The sequence below is a fragment of the Pipistrellus kuhlii genome, unplaced genomic scaffold, assembly GCF_014108245.1.
Source record: "Pipistrellus kuhlii isolate mPipKuh1 unplaced genomic scaffold, mPipKuh1.p scaffold_m20_p_6, whole genome shotgun sequence".
Classification (NCBI taxonomy): domain Eukaryota; kingdom Metazoa; phylum Chordata; class Mammalia; order Chiroptera; family Vespertilionidae; genus Pipistrellus; species Pipistrellus kuhlii.
Genome location: NW_023425562.1, coordinates 33,154,871 through 33,174,975, shown reverse-complemented (window position 1 = coordinate 33,174,975; position 20,105 = coordinate 33,154,871). Strand labels below are relative to the sequence as shown.

The 20,105-nt window shown below is 45.3% G+C and overlaps 1 protein-coding gene across 1 annotated transcript; it reads left to right on the top strand.

Annotated features, from left to right (window-relative positions):
• Nucleotides 1-7,921: 7,921 nt before the first annotated feature.
• On the top strand, nt 7,922-15,872 carry ADCYAP1 (adenylate cyclase activating polypeptide 1). Its single transcript, XM_045574550.1, has 6 exons — nt 7,922-8,999; nt 9,332-9,442; nt 11,448-11,579; nt 11,978-12,076; nt 12,812-12,862; nt 13,141-15,872. The coding sequence occupies exons 2-6, from the start codon at nt 9,339-9,341 to the stop codon at nt 13,328-13,330; spliced, it is 576 nt and encodes a 191-aa protein (XP_045430506.1). The 5' UTR covers nt 7,922-8,999; nt 9,332-9,338; the 3' UTR covers nt 13,331-15,872.
• Nucleotides 15,873-20,105: the final 4,233 nt, after the last annotated feature.

Sequence of the window (20,105 nt, the reverse complement as noted above, 5' to 3'; positions counted from 1 at the left end):
AATTAACTGAGCTTCACTGGCCAGGGTGGAAAAAGCCAATCGTTTTTTGTTGTTAACCCTCACGCAAGAATATTTTTGTCACTGATTTTTTGAGAGAGAAAGAGTGAAAGGGAAGAGAGAGAGGGAAAGAGAGAGAGAGAGAGTCTCACACTGAACCAACCCCGGCCAGGGTAGAAACAACCACTCTTGATGGCTGCACTGCTTGGCTCTCCCCTCTGTTGTGCTTCTTCTCACACCGTCTTTGCTAAACTTGCTTCCTAGATGTGTTGCCTTGGTTCTATTCTTTCTTCTGTCCTGTTTGTCTTTAGCTTTCCTTCTAAGTGAAGGTCACAGATTATTAGTATGATGAAGAAAATCAAATAGATGCTTAGCTCAGTATAAGACAAAAGAAATGCTAACAAAGAGAAAGTATGTATTTATTGAAAATGTGATAAGAAAAGTTATGTATTATATTTGAAAATAAATCTCATACATATTTTTCTTATTATAAAACTATATTATTCATTTTAAAAACTCAAAGAAAAAATGGCTAAGAATAAAAAGAAAATAAAAAAACTATTTTCTCTCTAGTAATTCCAACATTGGTAATGAACAGAGTTAATGTTTTGGTGTATGTCCTTGCAGATGCACATGCCTAAATGTTTTGGTTTTACAAAAGTGGTATTGTATTGTACAATACATGAGGGTTTATAATAAATCTCTTTATTTAACAACATATTAGAAGCATCTCTTTTGCCATGAAGGATTTTTACAACATTACTTCATTTCATCATTCTACAATAGAAATGATGTTCCATTGTAGGGAGGTATTAAAAGAAATTTCATCAGTCCCCTACTATTGGGCATTTCATGGTTGTTTTCAAATGTTCCTTATAATAATCAATGATGCTGTGAATAGGGGCTGTGGTTAATCTTTGGATAGATCCATGCTTATTTCCTCAGCATAAATTCATAGGCATAAGATCAGTGGGTCAAATTAATGCATAATTAATTTGGAAAACTTGGGAAACTTGGATCAATTTGCACTTCTGCCAGCAGGGCTTGAGACACACATTTCTTGGCATGTTTGACAATACAACATAGTAGGATATAAAAAAATCATTCCAATTTGGTAAATTAAAAAACATACATTTTTAATTTGCATCTGTATGACCATAGTATAGATCAAATCAAAGAAATAAATATAAAATACATAAATACGAGGAACTAAACACTATTATGCAACTTCCAATGGAAAGAATAGGATACTGGGACAGCTGATTGTGCAAATTTATTGGCCATTCATATTTCTAATTTCATGAATTTCCTGTTTGTGCTTTATCAACTTTGCATTTAGATGTGAATTTGTTAGTATTCTTCACATTTTGAAAATGTGAATTCTTTACTTTTCATGAACAATGGCAACATTTCCCCCAATTTTCCATGTCCTTTATTTGTGGATTTTCTTTTAATAGAGAAATTAAAAATATTTTAGTCAATTAACCAACCTCCCTTTTTTAAAATTTCTTTTAAATAATCAGTCTTAACCTCCCCCCCCCCAACCTTAAAATTCTTTTTTGTTGTTAATCCTCACCCAAGGATACTTTTTTCATTGATCCTAAAACAGAGTGGAGGGGAGGGAGGGAGAGAGAAACATAAATGTGAGAGACACATTCATTGGTTGCCTCCCACATGCAACCTGACAGGGGCTGGGGATTGAATCTGCAACCCAGGTATATGCCCTTGACTAGGAATTGGACCCGAGATCTTTGTTCCACAGGCTGACACTCTAATCACTAAACAAACCAGCCAGGGCCAAACTTAAAATTCTTTATAATTAAAAAAATATATATTTTATTGATTTTTTTACAGAGAGGAAGGGAGAGGAATAGAGAGTTAGAAATATTGATGAGCAGTTGGGAACCAGCAGTCTGATAGGATTGGGCCTAACTGGGCATTTGGACATCCCTTGAGGGGTCCCAGATTAGAGAGGGTACAAGCTGGGCTGAGGGAAAAACCACTCGGTGCATGAATTTCGTGCACCAGGCCTCTAGTATATTGTAAAAATCATTATGCTGTACACCTTAATTTGATACTGTATGTCAATTATAACTTTATAAAACTGAAAAAACCATCATGTTTTGTTAATCATGTGCTTTTATGGAAGTTTGTATTTCTTTCCCCTTTTATAATAAGGGAAATCATAACCTTGGGTTGCAATAATAAGGTCAAATGGTAGGAGAAAGCACAAAAACTTTGGAAATAGCTAGTCCTGGGTTTGAAACTTGACTTAGTCATTTGTTAGCTATGTGTCTTGGGCAAGTTAATTCACCTTTAAGAGTCTCAGTTTAACCATTATTAAAAATAGGAGTATTGCTAACATAACTATTATATTTCTGACAGCAATAAGAGTATTAAATGGGGCATTGTTTGCTAACACAGAGCATGCCACTGCTGTCAAAGAAAGAGCTCAGTAAATGTTAATTTCTTCTTCTTTATATTAGTGAAGAATCAATTGTTTGTAAAACATTTTTACATATATCATCTCTTTGACTCACAGAAATTTTGACTCACTGAAAATCATATGGTTTCTGTTACACTGAATTACATGATGATTTAATAAAATAGGATGATGACAGAATGACTATTAAATGGATGATCTTAGAAAATAGTTTTTTCTTTTCAAACTTAAGCACGTCACTGAAACTTTTGCTACATTTTTAGGTATGAAATAATTTTAAATAATGTCTTAGGATGGCAGTATTTTTCTTTACCTTTCAACAATTTGACATACGTAAATAAGAATATGGGCACTATTAATGCACATATTTTAGAAGCATATCTACTTATCAAAGCCCATATGTATGTGACATGTTTGTAATCTAACAAGCAGTTTCTACTGTATTAATAGCAATTTGGTTACTATTACATTAAACATAATTTTACATTTGAAAATTAGTAAGAAACCTGCTTTTTTTCTCAGGTGGGTCTCAGATTAGAGCTCATATCAAATTAGTAATCTGTGTTTATAACAACTCTAAAGAAAATAAATATGTAAACCAATATAATGACTACCTGGAGTCATTGGGACTTGAGTTTGAATCTCTGCATTACAAGGTAGAAGCTGTGTGACTTTGGGTAAGATGCCTAATCACTCTGAGCCTCAATATCTCGCCTGTAAAAGGGAATATTAATAGTGTCTAGACAGAGGAGAGTTTGAGGGTAAAGGAAATAGCATTCAGCAAGTAAGGATTTAGTAAATAGTTACTAATGCTGCTGTTATTGCTGTTATTAACTGGGAAGTAGCAAAATCATGCAGCCCCACTGGAAGGAAGAATTTAAGAGAATTTAAATAAATAATAACTGGAAGTTTCCAAATAGCAAACTCATGGCATATATAATTGTATTCCAAGCAGATGATAGCTTTTATCAAAATCATATCTGTATATTTGCAGTTATTATTATTACCACAAGGTGAGAGTAATAAGGATAATAAAATTCAGAGGCTTCAAAATTATTACAAATAGACCTATACTCACAAATGATAAGGCTGGGTCTGAACTCACAGGACAAAGGTTTGGAACGCTATGTAGAGCAATATCCTATTTTTTATTTATATGCTAAAACCTTGTTTTATTGTGCACACAGACCTTTCTTCCAACATTTTCAGAAGCCATCACAAAACTCACTTAGGATATTGAGTTTCTTGGATCCTCTCCAATCTTTTCTTCCTGCATTTAAGCCTTATATGAGCAGAGGATTTAGAATGAATTAGAGAGAAGACTTTCTTCCCCTTGACTTTTAAGAGGACATGTTCTGGAAATCTCTGGAGAATTTAACAGATGTTGCGGAGTGAAGTCTGGGGTATATACTTTTGGTTCCCAAAATATTTCAGAGAACACAGCCTTCATAGAGCCATGTTTGTAAGGTAGATGAAATCACTCAAACCTGCAGCAGGTTTGCTTCTTGAGTATTTGCTTTGTCTTAAAATAACTGGCAAAATCTCTTGATCCTGTGAACATGCAAATCCTATGCCTGAATAAGAGAGATGCTTTTGCTCTTGTGGTTTGGGAAGACTTCCGTTGCTGGTTGTTTTCACAGTGTGTGAAATACTAAATTCTGAAGGTCAGGGGTATAAGTCATGACACATTATGGGTAAGCTCATCAGCTCCTTACGGCATAGTGAGTTCAGGAGAGCGTGATGCAGGCAGTGCAGTAAGCGACGGTCATGATGTTCTGAGGCAGAACATTTGGGTTTCCCTACAGGTGGAATCAGTATGAAGTGAGTCATCAGTCATCACATTTCCTGGAAGAATCAGAAGAGAAAAAGATTAGAGTGAAATAGAAAATAGTGTTGTAAGTTACTTTTGTCACTCATATGAGAGGATGATGTTTTCCATCAAGCTTGAAAAAACTGAGTGTAACCTGATTCTTATGCTATGCACTCATTAGAAATTAATAGAATCTAAGACTTTCCCAGTCCAATTTAGTATTATTTAAACTAGAAATGCATAAATATGCCATGTGCACATTCATAATAGATGCTCTTTCCTATGTATTGAGGTTGGGGGTGAGGGTGGTGATGGTACAGGCATTGGAAAAAGCTGCTACATAGCACAAAGAAAGGGGGGAAAAAGGTGGACACATGGAAACTATGTGTAGGATGGATAGCTAGGCCAGAAGGAAAGTAGAAATCTCTGTACCCTAGAAAACTGGCTCTTGTCTATGCCAGGTATTTGCTAATGTTGTCAAGCCATCTGCAAGTTCCAACCCTCAGTGAATATGCTGGACATATTCTTCTGTTTGAATACAAATTCTACTTTTTCAAAAGCTAAAGAGTTCTTTAAACCAAATGTTGATTGGAAGTCTTGACACTTCAAGGAAGACAGATATGCCAGTGACCAAGAAAAAAAAAAAAAAAACCCATGCAAAATAATGCTAGATTTTTAGCTAGTACTCATCATTTCAGACCAAATGTTTGACCTTCAGGACAAACAGGATAAAAAGGAGTCAATGCATTTGGGGCTTGGAATTCAGGGCCTTTATCATTTCCAGCAAGAATTTCCAAGCAGCTTTTGAGTCACTCCTTAGCAGGAGACTGACGCCTTCCCTCAGTTCCCTTGGCATGACAGAGGACATGGATGAAGCCTTCCAATGTGAAGATTTCCATGGTTCCACTAACATTTCTAATTGAACATGATCCCAGTTACATGCCGTTCTCTGCTTCCATGGCCTGGGAATTCCACTGGCCTGAGGAGCATTAGGATAAGGGGTGGGGCTATTGGAGAGTTCCTTTGCCTTGTCTATAAGTAGGACGTTTCAACTCTTTGGTCCCTTCTTCACCCTCTTCCTCTTCCCGCCATGTCATTTTCAAGCACATATAGGACATCTGAAGGTTTCTCTCTGGCCCTTGACCTTAGTCATTTCAGGAGGATGTAAAAGTCCCCTTGGGAGCGAAGCCCTGTAAGAACAGGATAAAATTGGAAGGCTCTTCCCCCTTTTCCTGCCCCTCCCAATTACCCTCTCACACTCTCTCCCCCTCTCCGTTCTCCACCCACACAGGGCACTTGGGGGGGGGGGAGGGGGGCCCTCAGGTTCCCTAGTCCAGGCCCCATCCCTCTCAGTAAGCCAGGTTGGTGCCTGCCTTTGTACTGGAGTAAGTACAGCCCTGTCCCACAACAGGGATGCTTCTGGGCCTCTGCAGCCTGGCTGAGAAGCAAATTCCCATCTTCAGGGGTTCTTGGCGGTAGTTTTAGTCATTGAGACTTCAATTGCCCCGCAGTTCCCTCCACTGAAAAGAAAGCAAGAATGGCCTGAATGTTTGGTCAGGCAGGGGTGCAGCCCCAGACTCCTGCAGTTCCTCCAGCCTCTAGTTCCCTCCCTCAGCCTTCCCAACTTCCCCTGGCCCAGGCCAGAACTTTCCAGAACTGGAAAGCTTCCTTTCCCCCACTGGCACCAAACTCACCTAATCACCTCATCAGAGACATACATGGCAGGGAAGATAGGAAAGATCAGCAGCACAATCCTGTCCCACAAGCAAGCTGTGGTAGGGGGCTGTACGGGACTCTAGGTTGGGCTGAGAAATGAGTGGTCTCCAAAGCTAGATTTTTTTCTGGAGCTCAGTAACCAAAAATCTCAAATTAAATCCTCTACTTAGTCTCTCCCTTCATCAGGCCCCGAGTGCCTCTGAAAGTGCTTCACCGAGGAGAGGGGAAGTGGCACGGCCTTTGCAAGCCAGAGGTGCCTTCAGCCTTGCAGGCGGGTGGAGCCAGCAGTTCCCCCGTCTGTCTTCCCCAATTTTCAAGTTAATGGTTTTGTGGTTTCCCCCCTTTAATAAGCCATGAAGTCAACAAACTCCCCACATGGTGGCTCCCTTTACTAAAGCTGACTAGTGAATTTGTACAGGGAGTCTTGGAAATTTTCAAGTATTTCTACAGATTGAACTCATTTCAGAATTCGCGTGGGAGGAAAGAATAAGGGTTTTAATGGAGCTCATCTTTGACGTGAAGCAAGGCGGAAGACACGAAAAGCCAGAGTCCGTTATAGCTTTGGGCGCTTCTGTGAGAAAGATATCTGCCTGGTTATCAACGGTGCTCACCTTTCACTCTGTGTGCGAGCTTACTCAAGAGGCAGAGCCGAACACGGAAGACACGCGTGCTAACACTCCAGTAACGGAGACAAAGAGATTCATCTCCATGTAGATGTGGTCTGAAGCTTAATTGCAGGCAAGCAATCTGGGACGTCCCCAGGAATAAACAAACAGGAAGTGGCAGTTTCTAATCAATAATGGAGAGGAATAAGCAAAACTTTGTCTTCTTGGAGGAAGAATTAAAACCTCAAATAAGAGAGCAATTAAGGCATTGAAACGAAGCATTATAATTTTGTCTTAGAAAAGGCATACAGCACTAACATAGCTTATTTAAAGGTTAGATCCAAATCATAGTATCAAGAAACACTCTCACTAAATTGCCATTTCCTCAAATTTTTGAGATCCAAATAATTAACTTGTACACACTAATGGTTATTAATGACTCTATTTCCTTTGCGAAAGAAATAGACCTTTCACTGGAATAGAAATTTACAAATCTTCTTAAGTTACCCAGGGACTTGGAAGTCTCCTGGTGTTGTGGTCTTCCCTTATTGCTTTCCTCTCTCTTCCCACTCATTTCATGAGTCATTTCATTTTCAGTTAATTTTCCCTTTCTTTCTTTCTTTCTTTTTTTTTTTTCTTTTTTTTTTTTTTTTTTTTTTTTTTTTTTTTTTTTTACCAGCCCCAACAGAGGGATTCCTGATAGAAACCCTCAGTAGGTGAACTTGTACTGGGAATCCTTGTACTTTCCCAGTTTACAACTCATGTTGTAAATAAAGGGGGAAAACATTTCTCACTCCAAAATCCTTAAAATTCGAATTTTTGTGGAAAGCACAATCCTCACTTTCAATTCTACAAATCAGTAAGAGCTACAGAAAGTGTGAAAGTGTCCAAATGGGTCATCTGTAGAGCTCTAAATCCAGTACTAACAGGAGACATAGAATGCTCTTTACTGAAATCTAGAATGCTCGGACCATTCTGAGCTTTAAGGGCATTTATAGACACTGCAAGGGGAGGCAGTATCTGAGGAGTGGGGTACTTGGGCAATGGACTGCCACATTAATAGCACCACTGCCGAATTCTCAGATTTAGAGGCAGTGGTGAAAGATGGAATCAGGGCAATTGTCAATGTTTATAGCATCTGTGACCAAACAGGTTCAGTACTCAGAGCCATGCTCTGGATGCGGCTTTACTCTAATTAATCCACTCATAGCCAGACTGCCAACGCCAGCCAGACTCATTAGCAATTTACTGAGAACCCCGCAAGACTTCCCTTTAAAAACAAAACGACTTCCACATGTAATTGTCTATCTGAAAGAACAGACGCAAGATATTAGGAGATTAAATTAAATTTATTAATAGGAGAGCTTGATGGTGCTTAATTCCAGAGACCAGAGCTCTGATTGCTGGGGGCTTGATGAAAAGTAGAGAGAAATAGTAGGAATGTAGTCGTTAAAAACATCACTTTCACCATGCCCGAAATCCTATGAATTAATTCTTCACCCATCTTTGAGGACAGGGTAAAACTGGAAAAAACCATCAAAATCATTGGACGTCTTAAAAAAATTGGATTGTGTGAGTGAAAGGTGTTTATGGGAAGTGGATGACTCCAGAGCTCATCATCCATGAGGACAGCACAGAATAGTTAATATGTTCCTTGAGGGACTAGGATGCTGACGTCTTTTTCTGATACCCGGTCATTGCGTGACTGAGGGAGGAGGGGGGGAAAAAAAAGAGGAAGTCATTTCATGAGCGCAACAGTGCAACCAAATATTCTGTACTTGAGGGCCACGGGCAGGCAGATGTTGACAGAGAAGTCTCTCCTAAAACCATCTTCAGATAGATAGGTTTCTGCCGCTGCTATATAAACAGGAGCAGAGGGCCGGTCACCTCTGCAACCACCGGCGGTAGCAGCAGCAGCAGAAGCAGCCGCAGCCGGAGGGACCTCGGAGCGGAGGAGGCACTGCTTCTACCCAAGAAGCTGCCTGACCCGGCGGCTCCCTGGGACTACGGACGCCGGCTTCGCCTTCACCCCCTTTTCTTTTTTCCTTCCTCTTCTTCTTTGATTTCCCCCCTCCTTTCCTTCATCCCTGACTCCTTTCTCCCGGTGGACTCAGGTCACTTGGTCCTCCACCCCCTCCTTCGCTGGTCGCCTCCTCTTTCCCTCCTTCTGCCTCCCTCTCTTCGCCCCATTCATTCATTCCTTTGGCGGCTGTCACGCTCCCTCCTAGTTCTGTGCGGCTCCAAACTTTTGCACAGAAGCCTGGCCGCACGCAGCAAACAAGTCCTCCAGCTCCTCCTGCTGCTCCCGCTCGTCCCCCAGACGCCGACACCGGACGGCGATGCCCCTGGGGCTGTGACTCCAGCGCAGAAACTTGGAGGATCGCTCGGCTAAACCGTCCTACTTGGCAGCAAACCCTTCCTGGCGGCGGTAAGAACTGAATGGCAACGGAGGGAGGGGGAGGGAGTCTTTCCAACCCAAACGGCACACGGGACTGCTGCCTCTTTTATTTATTTATTTATTTTTTTTTTTTGCCGGCATGAGGGTACTAGTTCCTTTTCCTCCGCGCCGGGTCTGGCATAGATTTACCTGTAGAGAGAAGGAAGTGGCGGCAGGGCGAGCTCGGGCTGTCACTGAGGGGTCTTCAAACCCGGAGCCTTTCGCTCCGGACCCCCCAGCTCCGGGAGCTCTTGGGGCGGGAGGGGAGGGGAGCGGGGCGGGGGGCATTCTGACCGCGGCGCCCTCTCCCCCGTCCCGCACAGAACGGCCATGGGTGGCGGAACCAGGCTGGCCCTGCTGGTCTACGGGATCATCATGCACAGCAGCGTGTCCTGCTCCCCGGACGCCACCGGACTCCCGTTCCCCGGGATCAGGTAGGCGCTGGCCGCCCGGACGAACCGAGGCACGGCTTCTCTTCCCTCAACACCTCCTCGCAAGTCCTCCCGCATTTCCTTGGTCCCGGCCCCGGTCCCTTGCTCACGACCATCTCCCCCCTGAGCTCCGGGGAGCCTCCGGCAGGGCGCCCCTCCCCCAGCGCCGGGCAGCCGAGCGGCCCGGGGGACCGAGCGCTGCCTCCGCCCGGAGAGACCTACCCACCCCCGCCCCGCCCCGCCCGCGGGAGGGGGCAGGGCATGGCCTGGAGCCGGACGCCCCCTCTCCCCCCTCCGCTGGAGTGGGGCGAACCCCGGCTCCCCGAGCCGGGCTGCAAGGTGGAGCGTGGAGGGAGCGCCGGGATGTGGCTTTGTTACGGCCGGTGCCGCGCTGTCGCGGAGGGGTCCCTCTCGCCTATTGCCGATTCTTTCTTTCTTTCTTTCTCCTGGAAGAGCTTTCTTCCAAGGGATTTTTTTTTTTTCTTCCCCGACTGCCTTTCGCGCCTCAGACTGTCTTGAGGAAGGGGAGTGTCGGCTGGGTGAGGTTGAGGAAAAGCGATAGAACAAGAATGGAAGAACGGGAATGAGCCCGAGAGGGAGGGGAGAAACAGGTGCAACGGATGCAGGGAGCGGGGAGAGAAAGCGAGCAGGCAGGCGGTGTCTGCACAGCCCTGCCCGCCTGGCTCCCCCCTACCCCCATTCCCCCCTTCATCAATCGGGTTCCCCCTCTCAGCCCTGGAACGCCCCGCGGGCCACCGGGGAGTGGAAGCTCGCGAGTTCCGCCGGCAAAGCTGGTTCCCCGAGCCGCGCCCCGGGGCGCCGGGGCCGCCGACCGGCGGTTTGGCCCGGGAGCTGGGTCTCTGCCTCCAGCGTCTGGGTCCAGAGGAGGGTGAAGGTGGCCAGCGGGTCCGGGCTGAGGACGGCTGGGCGCCAGGCCGGCAGGCAAAGGGGTGTGTATGCTGGCCTCGCCCTCACCCCTCCAGGGATGGAGGGAACGGGTGCGGGGTTACGAAGCGTGACTTCCACCCCTCCCAGGAGCCAGACTACTCCGGGGCCGATTCCCGAGTCTCTCTAGCGGCCCGAAGTGAGGAGTGTGTGTGTTTGAAACCCCCTCCCCGCCGCCCCGTCCTGTACCATCGATCTGGGGGCCGCAGGCGGGGGTTTTCGCCGAGGCAGCCGCGCCCCGAACGGCGCTCGGTCGGTCCGCTGCTGCCCATTTTCCCATCCCCAAAGGCTGCGAGGCGGTCCCGTCGCCTCGCCATCGTAACAGATGAGCGAGAACATTCCCCCCCGTAGACTTAAAAAGCCCTATTTCACACCCTCCTCCCCCAGCTATTTTCAAAGGCCCTTTCCCCGGCGAGAGGCCACGGGGGAGGGCACGAAGGAGCCGCCGCCAAACCAAGTTTAGCGGCACCGAGCCCGCGTGTTCCTGCCGGTGCCTCTCCGGCCCAGAATAGCAGGCGAGGTTCTCCGTGACCTACATCGGGGCGGAGAGGCCGGGCGGGGCGCTGGCGGAGTCGGGGCCGCTGCGCACCCCCGCACCCCTCTGTCTTGCTCCGGCCTCCTGGGCTGGGGCGCCGAGCTGGCCGGCGCCTGGTCTCCCGGGATCCTCCCCGCACTCGCCCTTCGCTGCGGGTCCGCAGGCCCAGGCCCCGGGCGGAGGGCGGGCCGCGGGGCGTCCTTCCCCCAGACCAGGTGCGCGGCCCGCGGACACGCACCCGCCTCCCCGGGCATCGGCGGCTGCGGCCCCGCGGGGCGCCCCTTCACCCGCACCAGGAGGATGGGGAGCCTCCTCGCGGGGCGGGGCCTTCACTTGGATGTAGTTTTCCGCCTCCTGCCTCTCCCTCGGCCCCTGTCCGGGAAGAAGAGGCAGTTCTCCGTGGGAGACCTTTTGGGAGGAAGTAAAGTCAGAGAGAGCCCCCCCCCTTTTTTTTGGGGGGGATGTTCCCGCAGAGCCTAAGGAGGCACCGGTCCTGAGCCCTCCTTCTTCCCCTGGCTGTCCCCGCAGGTCGGAGGAGGAGGCATACGACGAGGACGGAAACCAGCTGCAAAACTTCTACGACTGGGAGCCGCCCCGCGTGGAGAGACCCGCCTCCGGGCCCCGCGAGGCCCACGCGCCCAGCCCCCCGGGGGAGATGAGGTACCGACCGCGGCCTCCGCACCCGGGGCAGGGGCTGTGGGAGGGGCAGGTGCGGGTAGGTTCTTTTTCACCAAAGTCCTCAAGGCTACCTCCTCCCGGGTTCTTAACGACTGCGACAGAAAGTGAGTCGCGGAAAGTCTGTGGTCAAGGGGTGGCAGTGAATGCGCGAGGGGCCCAGACTCCACACCGGCCACCTGGGAGGGCAGGAGGAACTCCCGTTCCTGGGGCGTCCCACGAGAGTTATTGGGGAGTTCTGGGCCCCTGAGGGTTCCCCGGCAGCTTCCAGGAGCGCCAACTGGAGAGGATGCCATGCAGGGGGCGGGGGCGGATCGGGGAGCGGGGTAGCTCCTGGGGGACAGAGGCGATGACCCCGGGCGCGCACGTTGCCTCCCCTTTAGGGACTTCGCCCACGCAATCCTGCACAAGGCCTACCGCAAAGTGCTGGACCAGCTGTCCCGCAAGAAACTGCTGCAGAAGCTCGTGGCCCAGGGCGTGGGGTGAGTGTCGGCGAAAGAGTTAACGGGCGCGAGGGGGCGCGCGCGCGCCGAGGTGGGCGGGGCCGGGCGCGCGGGCGCGGGGTGGGCGGGGCCTGCGTCCTGCGTGCACGTGGGGCCGAGGGTGGGCCTGAGTCGCGGGGTCTGCGGGGACGGCGGGGGGCCAGCCCCGAGCCATCTGCCAAGATTACTGGGGCGGTTCCTGAAGGTTGGCGGGAGAGCTGGGGAACCCAGCAGAGAAAAGCAGAGGGCAGAAGAACCGGGGAGTTGGATCCGTTTTGAATTAAAAAAAAAAAAAAAAAAGAGAGAGAGAGAGAGAAACCAAATAGTCTCCCCCTCAGTCATTCAACACCTTCAAGCTTCACGGGATGATTTGCTATAATTTCCTCTAAGTTTGACTTAAAAGATTATTTTGTTGTAAATTCAAATGGAAGCCAGCAAACCCTCCCTCCACTCTGGACACCCAGGGAACCCGCTTTTGCTTGCGCCAGACCTACCCAGGGTGCGGGGAGCCCCTCTCAGCAGAAGGCAGCGTTTTAATAAAGCCCGTGGGAGAACAGATTACATTTTTCGTAATAAATAATTCATGGGATGAAAAATATTGCGCACAGCCTGTCGACTTGTATTATTATCACGTTTTTTTTGCAACGTAGCGTGCGGAAGGGGAGTGCTTGTGTCTTACCAGGTAGCAATAACGGGATTGATGCAAAACTCCGCTCTTTTGTTATTTCCTATTAGGACAATTCAGCGCAATCGCATGGACGGGATGGTCATATCGCACGGACAGAGGTTAGGCTTGAATTGTGTGCATTTGGCCGGGCCCTCAGAAGGGGCCCCTTTCCTAAGCGAGTGGTGCCAGGAAGTCCTGGGCGGGGAGGGAAAATGCAGGTTTCTGTGGCAGCTCCCCTCTGGCTCCTCCTGGCAGAGGAAGGCCTGGCAGAGGGTAGTAAGACCCCCGTGCCCGTCTGCAGGCTCCCTCGTGGGGTGGGGCCCGCCTGCTCCTGGCAGCTATTGAACCTGTGTCTTCCGCTCCGCCTGCCAACCTTTCCCGACCCCTCTCCTTGCAGTGGCATTCGAAGCGGCAACGCCAAAGACGATTCGGATCCGCTCTCCAAGCGCCACTCAGACGGAATCTTCACGGACAGCTACAGCCGCTATAGGAAACAAATGGCTGTCAAGAAATACTTGGCCGCCGTCCTAGGGAAAAGGTATAAACAAAGAGTTAAAAACAAAGGACGCCGAATAACGTATTTGTAGCAGCGATGAGTTTACCGGCTACCTTGTGTATACAACCCTGACACAATGAAAAGTCATTTTCCTTACAAACTGGAACAGTCATCGCTCATGTGTTCTATCCAAACATGTATTTATGTATGAAGTAAAGCCATTAAATGAATATTTTGATAATAATATTGTTTTTTCTTTTTACAAAGCACTAGAGAATGCACAGATATACTTTGTGGACCAATTATTGATATATATATTATAAATATATATATTTAAGAATATATATATATATATAATAGAGAGCAGTTCATAAAAATGTGCACCAGGATTGAAAAATTCACCTGAGCTGTTTATGTATTTATATATAAAATAGATAGAAAAATAGACAATCATTGTTTTAAATATTACTCCTATTTTTGTAAACTGGAATTAAAAGGATAGTATTTTTATCCACCACAGGCCTGAAGATGTTAATACTGACCATTTGCTACTGTATATAAACAAAGACTCCCTGCTTCAGGGAGATTTTGAGGTCAAGATTTGGGAGAATTGCTGTAGGGCATTCTCTCCCAGCGAGTCTCTGGGGCAGGCTGCTACAATCCCAGCCCAACTCAACTGGGCACTGTCTCCCTCGCTGGGTGACAATTCTAATACTTCTGCTTTCTTTGATTCTCCTTTTATGTGTATTCGTCTCTCCTTAGACTCTCAGCCCACAAGAAAATTCTCCCGATAAAAAACAACAGCTCTATCTAAATTGTGCTTCTCCCCAGAATTGACACCATTTCCTGGGGGCAAGAGTTGGGAGATTATACAGAGAAGGGAGACTTGAGTAGAAGCTCCCTTTTCTGTACTTCCAGGAAACCCACTATCCCAAGGTTAGGGCAATTGGAACCAAGTGGAAGAAAGGCAGGTATACTGGAAGAGGCAGAGCCTAAGGCAGCAGGAGGAGGACCCCGGAGAGGGACTCTTTTGGGGCTGCCCCAGATCTGGGACGCTGGGGTTAAGCCGAGTCCCCACCTGAGGTCCCCAGCCTGACTGACTGGGTGCTGGGTGTTTGAAACGGGTGCAAAGTACAATGTGTTTTTCTCCAGTGCTGTCCATGCTTCTCATCTTGTGAAATGGCCAGGATTCTCCCTTGTGAACGCTGCTCCATAGGAGCCACCCTTTTCTTTGGTGTTTCTGGTTATTTTTTGTTTTGTTTTGTTTTGTTGTTTTGTTTGTTTTTTTTCCTGAAGACTCTGCCTTCCTACCCTCTTGCACTGTTTAAATACTGGTTACCATTTTCATTCACTTCTCTTAAACTTGTGAATGTGTCTTATTTTTGTCGTTGATTGATGCAAGTGCTTATTGTAAAGTTTAGGAAACCCTGTGTAGTTATCGCTAAGTAATTATGCACTAAATATGAACCTTTTGTTTCTTGTTTCTTGTGTTTGTAGGTAAAATGTATTTTTCTACATCATGGCTTATTGCTTAGTAAAAGTTATTTCATAAACCAACCTTTGTCATATTAGAATGTGTAGTGTTCACATGTTGCTCAGTTTTACTAACTGATAAATCCTTTAAACCTCATCTTATGTATGAGTATTATCTTGTATTTGTGATCAAGAGTAAGGTAAACAAGCTCCAACAGACCCTGAGAACTTCCCTGTGTATCCTTTCTTGGCGACAGAAAGCATGTCTGTCTGATTCCTCTCAAATTCTTGAACATACCAAGTAATCTCTAATAACAAAAGAACCTTCACCCAACAACCAGATCAAGCAACAGCACGCAAAACAAACTCCCAGTTTTCAGGCACAGATTCTGTTGAAAAGGAAGAAAGAAGAAGAAGAAGAACAAGAAAAGATTAAACATTAGCCTGTAAAATTTAAAGGACCTTTCCTTTTTCCTTTACGGATTCGATCGGTATGAAGTCATAAATCAAAGAAAACAGAATTGAATTTGCATTCCCAGGCGGGATGGATGCTGCCAGGAGATCACATTGCAGACAGTGAAAGCACAGAGGCATTCGATCTATGCCTGAGCCCTGTGTATGGGATCAATCTTTCTTTAATTCTGCAGTCTCCTCAGGCAATGTGACCTGGGACGCAGTTTGCAGCTGTAGTGCCTTTCTTTGCCTTTTAAATCGCCACGAATCACAGATGGCTATTTAGTGGCCCTACAATGCTGCAACACATCGGCTTGCATTTTAGTCTTATTTGTTTCTTGGATAATGGGCAGAATTTTCTGTATTTGTGTCAGCTGTTAGTGGTGAAATAGGGCTCTAGTTAACCTTTTTATTTATGAAGTCTAATTTAGTGTTTCTGTGGCGAGTTGCAAGCATTTACAGTGATCATCCAGTTTAATCTTTTGTATACTTTTTAGAAATGCCAAGAGCCTTACTAACCTAACGCAGATTTATGATATAGTGAAAATTTAGGTAGATGTTAGTCTTGAAGCTTTTATTTTGTGTGCAAATGATTATAAAAACATCTTAACCAAGTATTACACACATGCTATCTATAATTAGGTCTTTGATAACTGTTATATGAAGTGTGTGAAATTTGTATGAATAAATTTTTGTAAACAATGCAACTTCGTCTAATGTTTGGAGAAAAAAGACATCAGGAAATAACTACTTTTAAAAATCTCTTAAAGTATTATATTTTCTTTACCAGCCATAAGAATTTTAATGTCTGGGATATATACTTACTTAACCATCAATGTTCTTTAATATCTGCTTGATGGGTTATGGATTCAACTAAAAATATGAAGTAGCTACTCAGAGAAAATGCCCGAGGAGATATTAAGCTTATAAATGGGCACTGATGTTGGGACATTTATAGGATGTACAATTTAGATCGATTTCTATCCCCTAATGTTTACATACATTGTTCAGTATTTAAGAAAGTTACTATCCAGTGGTGGGAGAGAGTACCTGCGTAATAATTACGCTTCTAAAATATCAGTCTAACATTATTTTCTTGCAAGTCACTCTGCAGACTAAATTGGACTTTGTAAAGTTCTGGATAAAGATGATTTAAATAATTAATTTTGAAGGTTTTAACATATGTTTAGGGACCTATAGACAACTATCTCTGATTAAAATGCTTTGGATAGAAGAAAAAAAACAACCCATAAGTAAGCAAAGAGTTAGTTAAATATCTTTAAGAGAAAATGTAGTTTGAAGCCTAGGACACGATATGAAAAGTTATTTGTGAATTATTTGTTTTATTTATTTATATTAGCAGACTTTAAAACAAAGCCTTCATATGAAATTTTTATAAATTTCTCAGAGGTGTTTATTTTTGAAGCCTTTGATGATATCTGGGTTAAACATTTTTGTATTGAAAGTCACTTATAATTAGTCATGTTATTTAAGTTGGCAGATTTTTATTTTAAATTAATGCAGTAAATTAATAAGTCAGTAAATATGTCACAATTATACTAAAGGACCAGCAAAAATCAAAAGATCAGCAAGAATTAAAACACTATCTACAGAACTGACTTCCTCTCCATGGAGACATATTGTATATAATGTCCTAGTGTGGTAAATGGAAAAAAAAATTAAGAAAGATAATTGTTTTGATTGGGGCTAATGACTTGTCCAGAAAGTAGAGAAAAGTCCCAGAATTGTCTGACTTCAAGTCAAGTGTATTTGTATAGCAACTGGCTATTTTGTTACGTAGGATAACTAAAAAAAATTGTTTTTCATGGGAAGGCTTGATATATTTAGGTATCCGAAAAGTTATAAATGGGCTTTAAGGCTGTAAAGGCTGAGAACACATTCAATAAAATACAATTTATGGGACACCTAAAAGAGGCGAGGCATGCTGGTTGAGAGAGCCTAACAGCTGGGAGTTAACTTTTCCAAAGAATAATTTTTTTACAACATGATCACTTGGGGGACTTGTTAATAATGCAGATTTTAGGGCGCTAACAGAAACAGCGAATATGTATTATAACAAAAAATTCTAGATTAATAGGCACTAAAGTTTGAGATCACATAGATTTAGAATTTGGTGACACGTAGGCATCTATGTGTGCTGGGACTGAGTGTTTTTCCCCACATTAAGTAGGTAACAGGTCATGCTGTCTGCACAAAGTAATAAATGCATCAATGAGCCATATTCTCCTGGGATGGACATTAGGTTCTTCGAGAATTGCAATATTTTCCTTTAGGCCACTAAGGCCACAGTTTGCATTATTTTACTTACATGTTTTGGTTGGATCTGTCTGTTAAAGAGGAAGGAGAGTGATCCTATAAATAATGTCAAGGAAATTCAATCACATGACTGAGAGATTATTGAAATATTAGAGAGAAACTGTGCAGCTAGCTAGCAGTAATTCTTCAGATCCAGAAGTCTACTTGCAATTGCATTTTGTCTAAATTTGGCTTGAGTGCACCCCCTTCTCAACTATTTATAAGTTGATTTCACTTGGTGCCCCACTGTGACCTTAAACTCAGCCCTACTGTTCACACCATTACAAGACTGGAAACCAAGATCAAATCTGAACTCGTCTGTTTCATTGTAACCCTTTGAAGAAAGGAGATGCTCATTGCTCTTGCTGCTGCCCATGGTCTCCCTGGCTTCCTACACTGGTCAGCCTGCCCTTGGTTCTCCCTTCAGTTGGCAGTTTTAATTCCTTCTTACCATATTCCTCTCGTGCGATGTTCCAGGGAAGCCTCTACTGTTACAGGGAGCAAAGTTCTTCATACGCTGGACCCACTGTGTAGCCAGTCTCACCTCCTACTATTCCCCAACCTGGGTCCTCCTTCCTCAGCAGGAGGGGTTCTTATCAATCTTTGAAACGTAAAGGCTTCTTTTCATCTTTGGTGGGTCAACAATTCTTGCACACCCAGAATGTCCTTTTTCTACCTATCAACCTACACATTTTGTAAGGTCCAACTCAAGCCCTCCTTTTCTAGGGATTCTCCTCAGCCTCCCGCAATGACCACATCTTCATTCCCCATCACCATCCTTCTTGCCCTCTTTTCCTGTGACCTTTACTCTCCGTAGCACTTCTTGTGATTTTTAATTGCACACTGCTCTGCCTTGTTCCTTAACTATTTTGAAAGACGATGGCTCATCTCCCCAGTCAGATGACCTCCTGACGGGCATAGATGATACAACACACTTCTGAGAACATAATAAATATCTCTTTTGGGTGATGGAAATAATGAGAGGACTTGGGGAATTCACTATGACATTTCTCCCTTATTCTAATAGGACAACTATAAAACATATATAGGGAGTGAATTTAATTTGGGTATTCATCATGTATCAAACTAGATCTCCCCCCCACCCCCCACTCCCCCAAGCCTCATAGAAAACAATGCCAAATTAATTAGGTGTGTTTCTGCCGTAAGAAAAAAATGAACTTTAAATTCACATAGAGGCAAAAAGCTGCAACAGACTCAAGCCACTAGGCCTTTATTTTTTCACTGGAGGCTTGATGCATGAAATTCGTGCATGGTGAGGTCCCTAGACCTGGCTGGCAATAGAAGTGCAAATATCTGGAGTGGAAGGGGAGGTCCCAGCTGACCTCTGGGCCCTGGGCAGCACCTAAGCCTCCGGGTCCCCACACCTGAGTCATGGTGCTTGAGTCATGGTGCCTGAGTCCCCATGCGGAGATGCAGTGAGCGTGGCTGGATGCCTGGGGCTGGGTCTCAGCGTGGGTCTCTGGGCAGCCAAGCAGCACTGCATGGAAGCCAGGTGGGCAGCATGCTCTCTCCTGGCCAGCCTGGCAGACCCGCTCCTGCGCAAGCCCACGGGAAGCCCCTGTGGTCCCAGCAGCTGTCGCCTGGCTCTCCCAGAAGAGGCCCCATGGGTGTGGGGTGGGCTCCTCGCAGGTGCCAGGCACCTGAGTGCAGGGGACTTCCCCAGCACAATAGCCCTGACATCCTGGGGGAGGGTAGTAGGGGGAGTGAGAGGGAGCTGGGCAGACATCCTGCATTCTCACCACACCTTCATCCCCCCCCCCCCCCCCCCCCCCCAGGCACCACAGAGGTTGGTCACTGCCACCCATCTCCAGCCCCTTATCCCAGCCTGGGGCTCTGCCCTGCTATGATCAGGGTCTAACCCTAACTTCCCCTCTTTATAGCGCAGCCTTGCTGACTCCCGCCATGTTCTGCACTGCCCTCTGGTGATCAGCACATGTCATAGTGAGCAGTTGAACTTCTGTTAGAACTCCCAGTCCAGGGGACAATTTGCATATTAAGCTTTTATTATATAGGATTCTGAAAAATAAGAATTGTATTTTCAAACTAAAGAGAATTCACCTTATGTCTCAAGACAGTAATACCTTTTTTTTTTAGAATAAAGGGAAAAGGTTTTCTTGAGATGCAGACTGGGAACTGGTCTGCCCTCAAAGCGATAATTTACAGAGCAGTTAGCTGCAGCTGCCAAGGAAACTTCTCCCATCAACAGAAATGTAATTTGAAACATGAGTTCATAGACAGGAAAACGGATATAACGAAAAATATTTCTTAACAGTGGAACATTATATCTAGGTGATATCGTCTGATCTAAGTTTATTTTCTTCTTAGCTTTAGCTTTGATATATATTACAGAATCCTAATTCAGGGAGGAATACTACCTATAAACCTAAAAGAAAATAGTCTAGTGTGTATCTGCACACATTTCCCCTTCTCTTGTTCACTATCTTGATTTTTGCTGTCTTGGCCACATGTCTCTCATGCAGGACTTGGCTTTTATGAGACACTAACTCCACTTCTAGCCATAACTAATCTGGATAATTGCACTCCATGACCACAGTTTAGGACTTAACATGTGACCCATTTTAAGATGTTGGATTAGAGAAGAT

Bases quoted from the DNA above. Each gene is read 5' to 3' on its own strand.
- ADCYAP1 (XM_045574550.1), top strand. From the start codon at position 9,339: ATGGGTGGCGGAACCAGGCTGGCCCTGCTGGTCTACGGGATCATCATG. The intron at 9,443-11,447 runs GTAGGCGCTGGC...CTGTCCCCGCAG, and splicing joins CTCCCGTTCCCCGGGATCAG to GTCGGAGGAGGAGGCATACG. The intron at 12,863-13,140 runs GTTAGGCTTGAA...CTCTCCTTGCAG, and splicing joins GTCATATCGCACGGACAGAG to TGGCATTCGAAGCGGCAACG.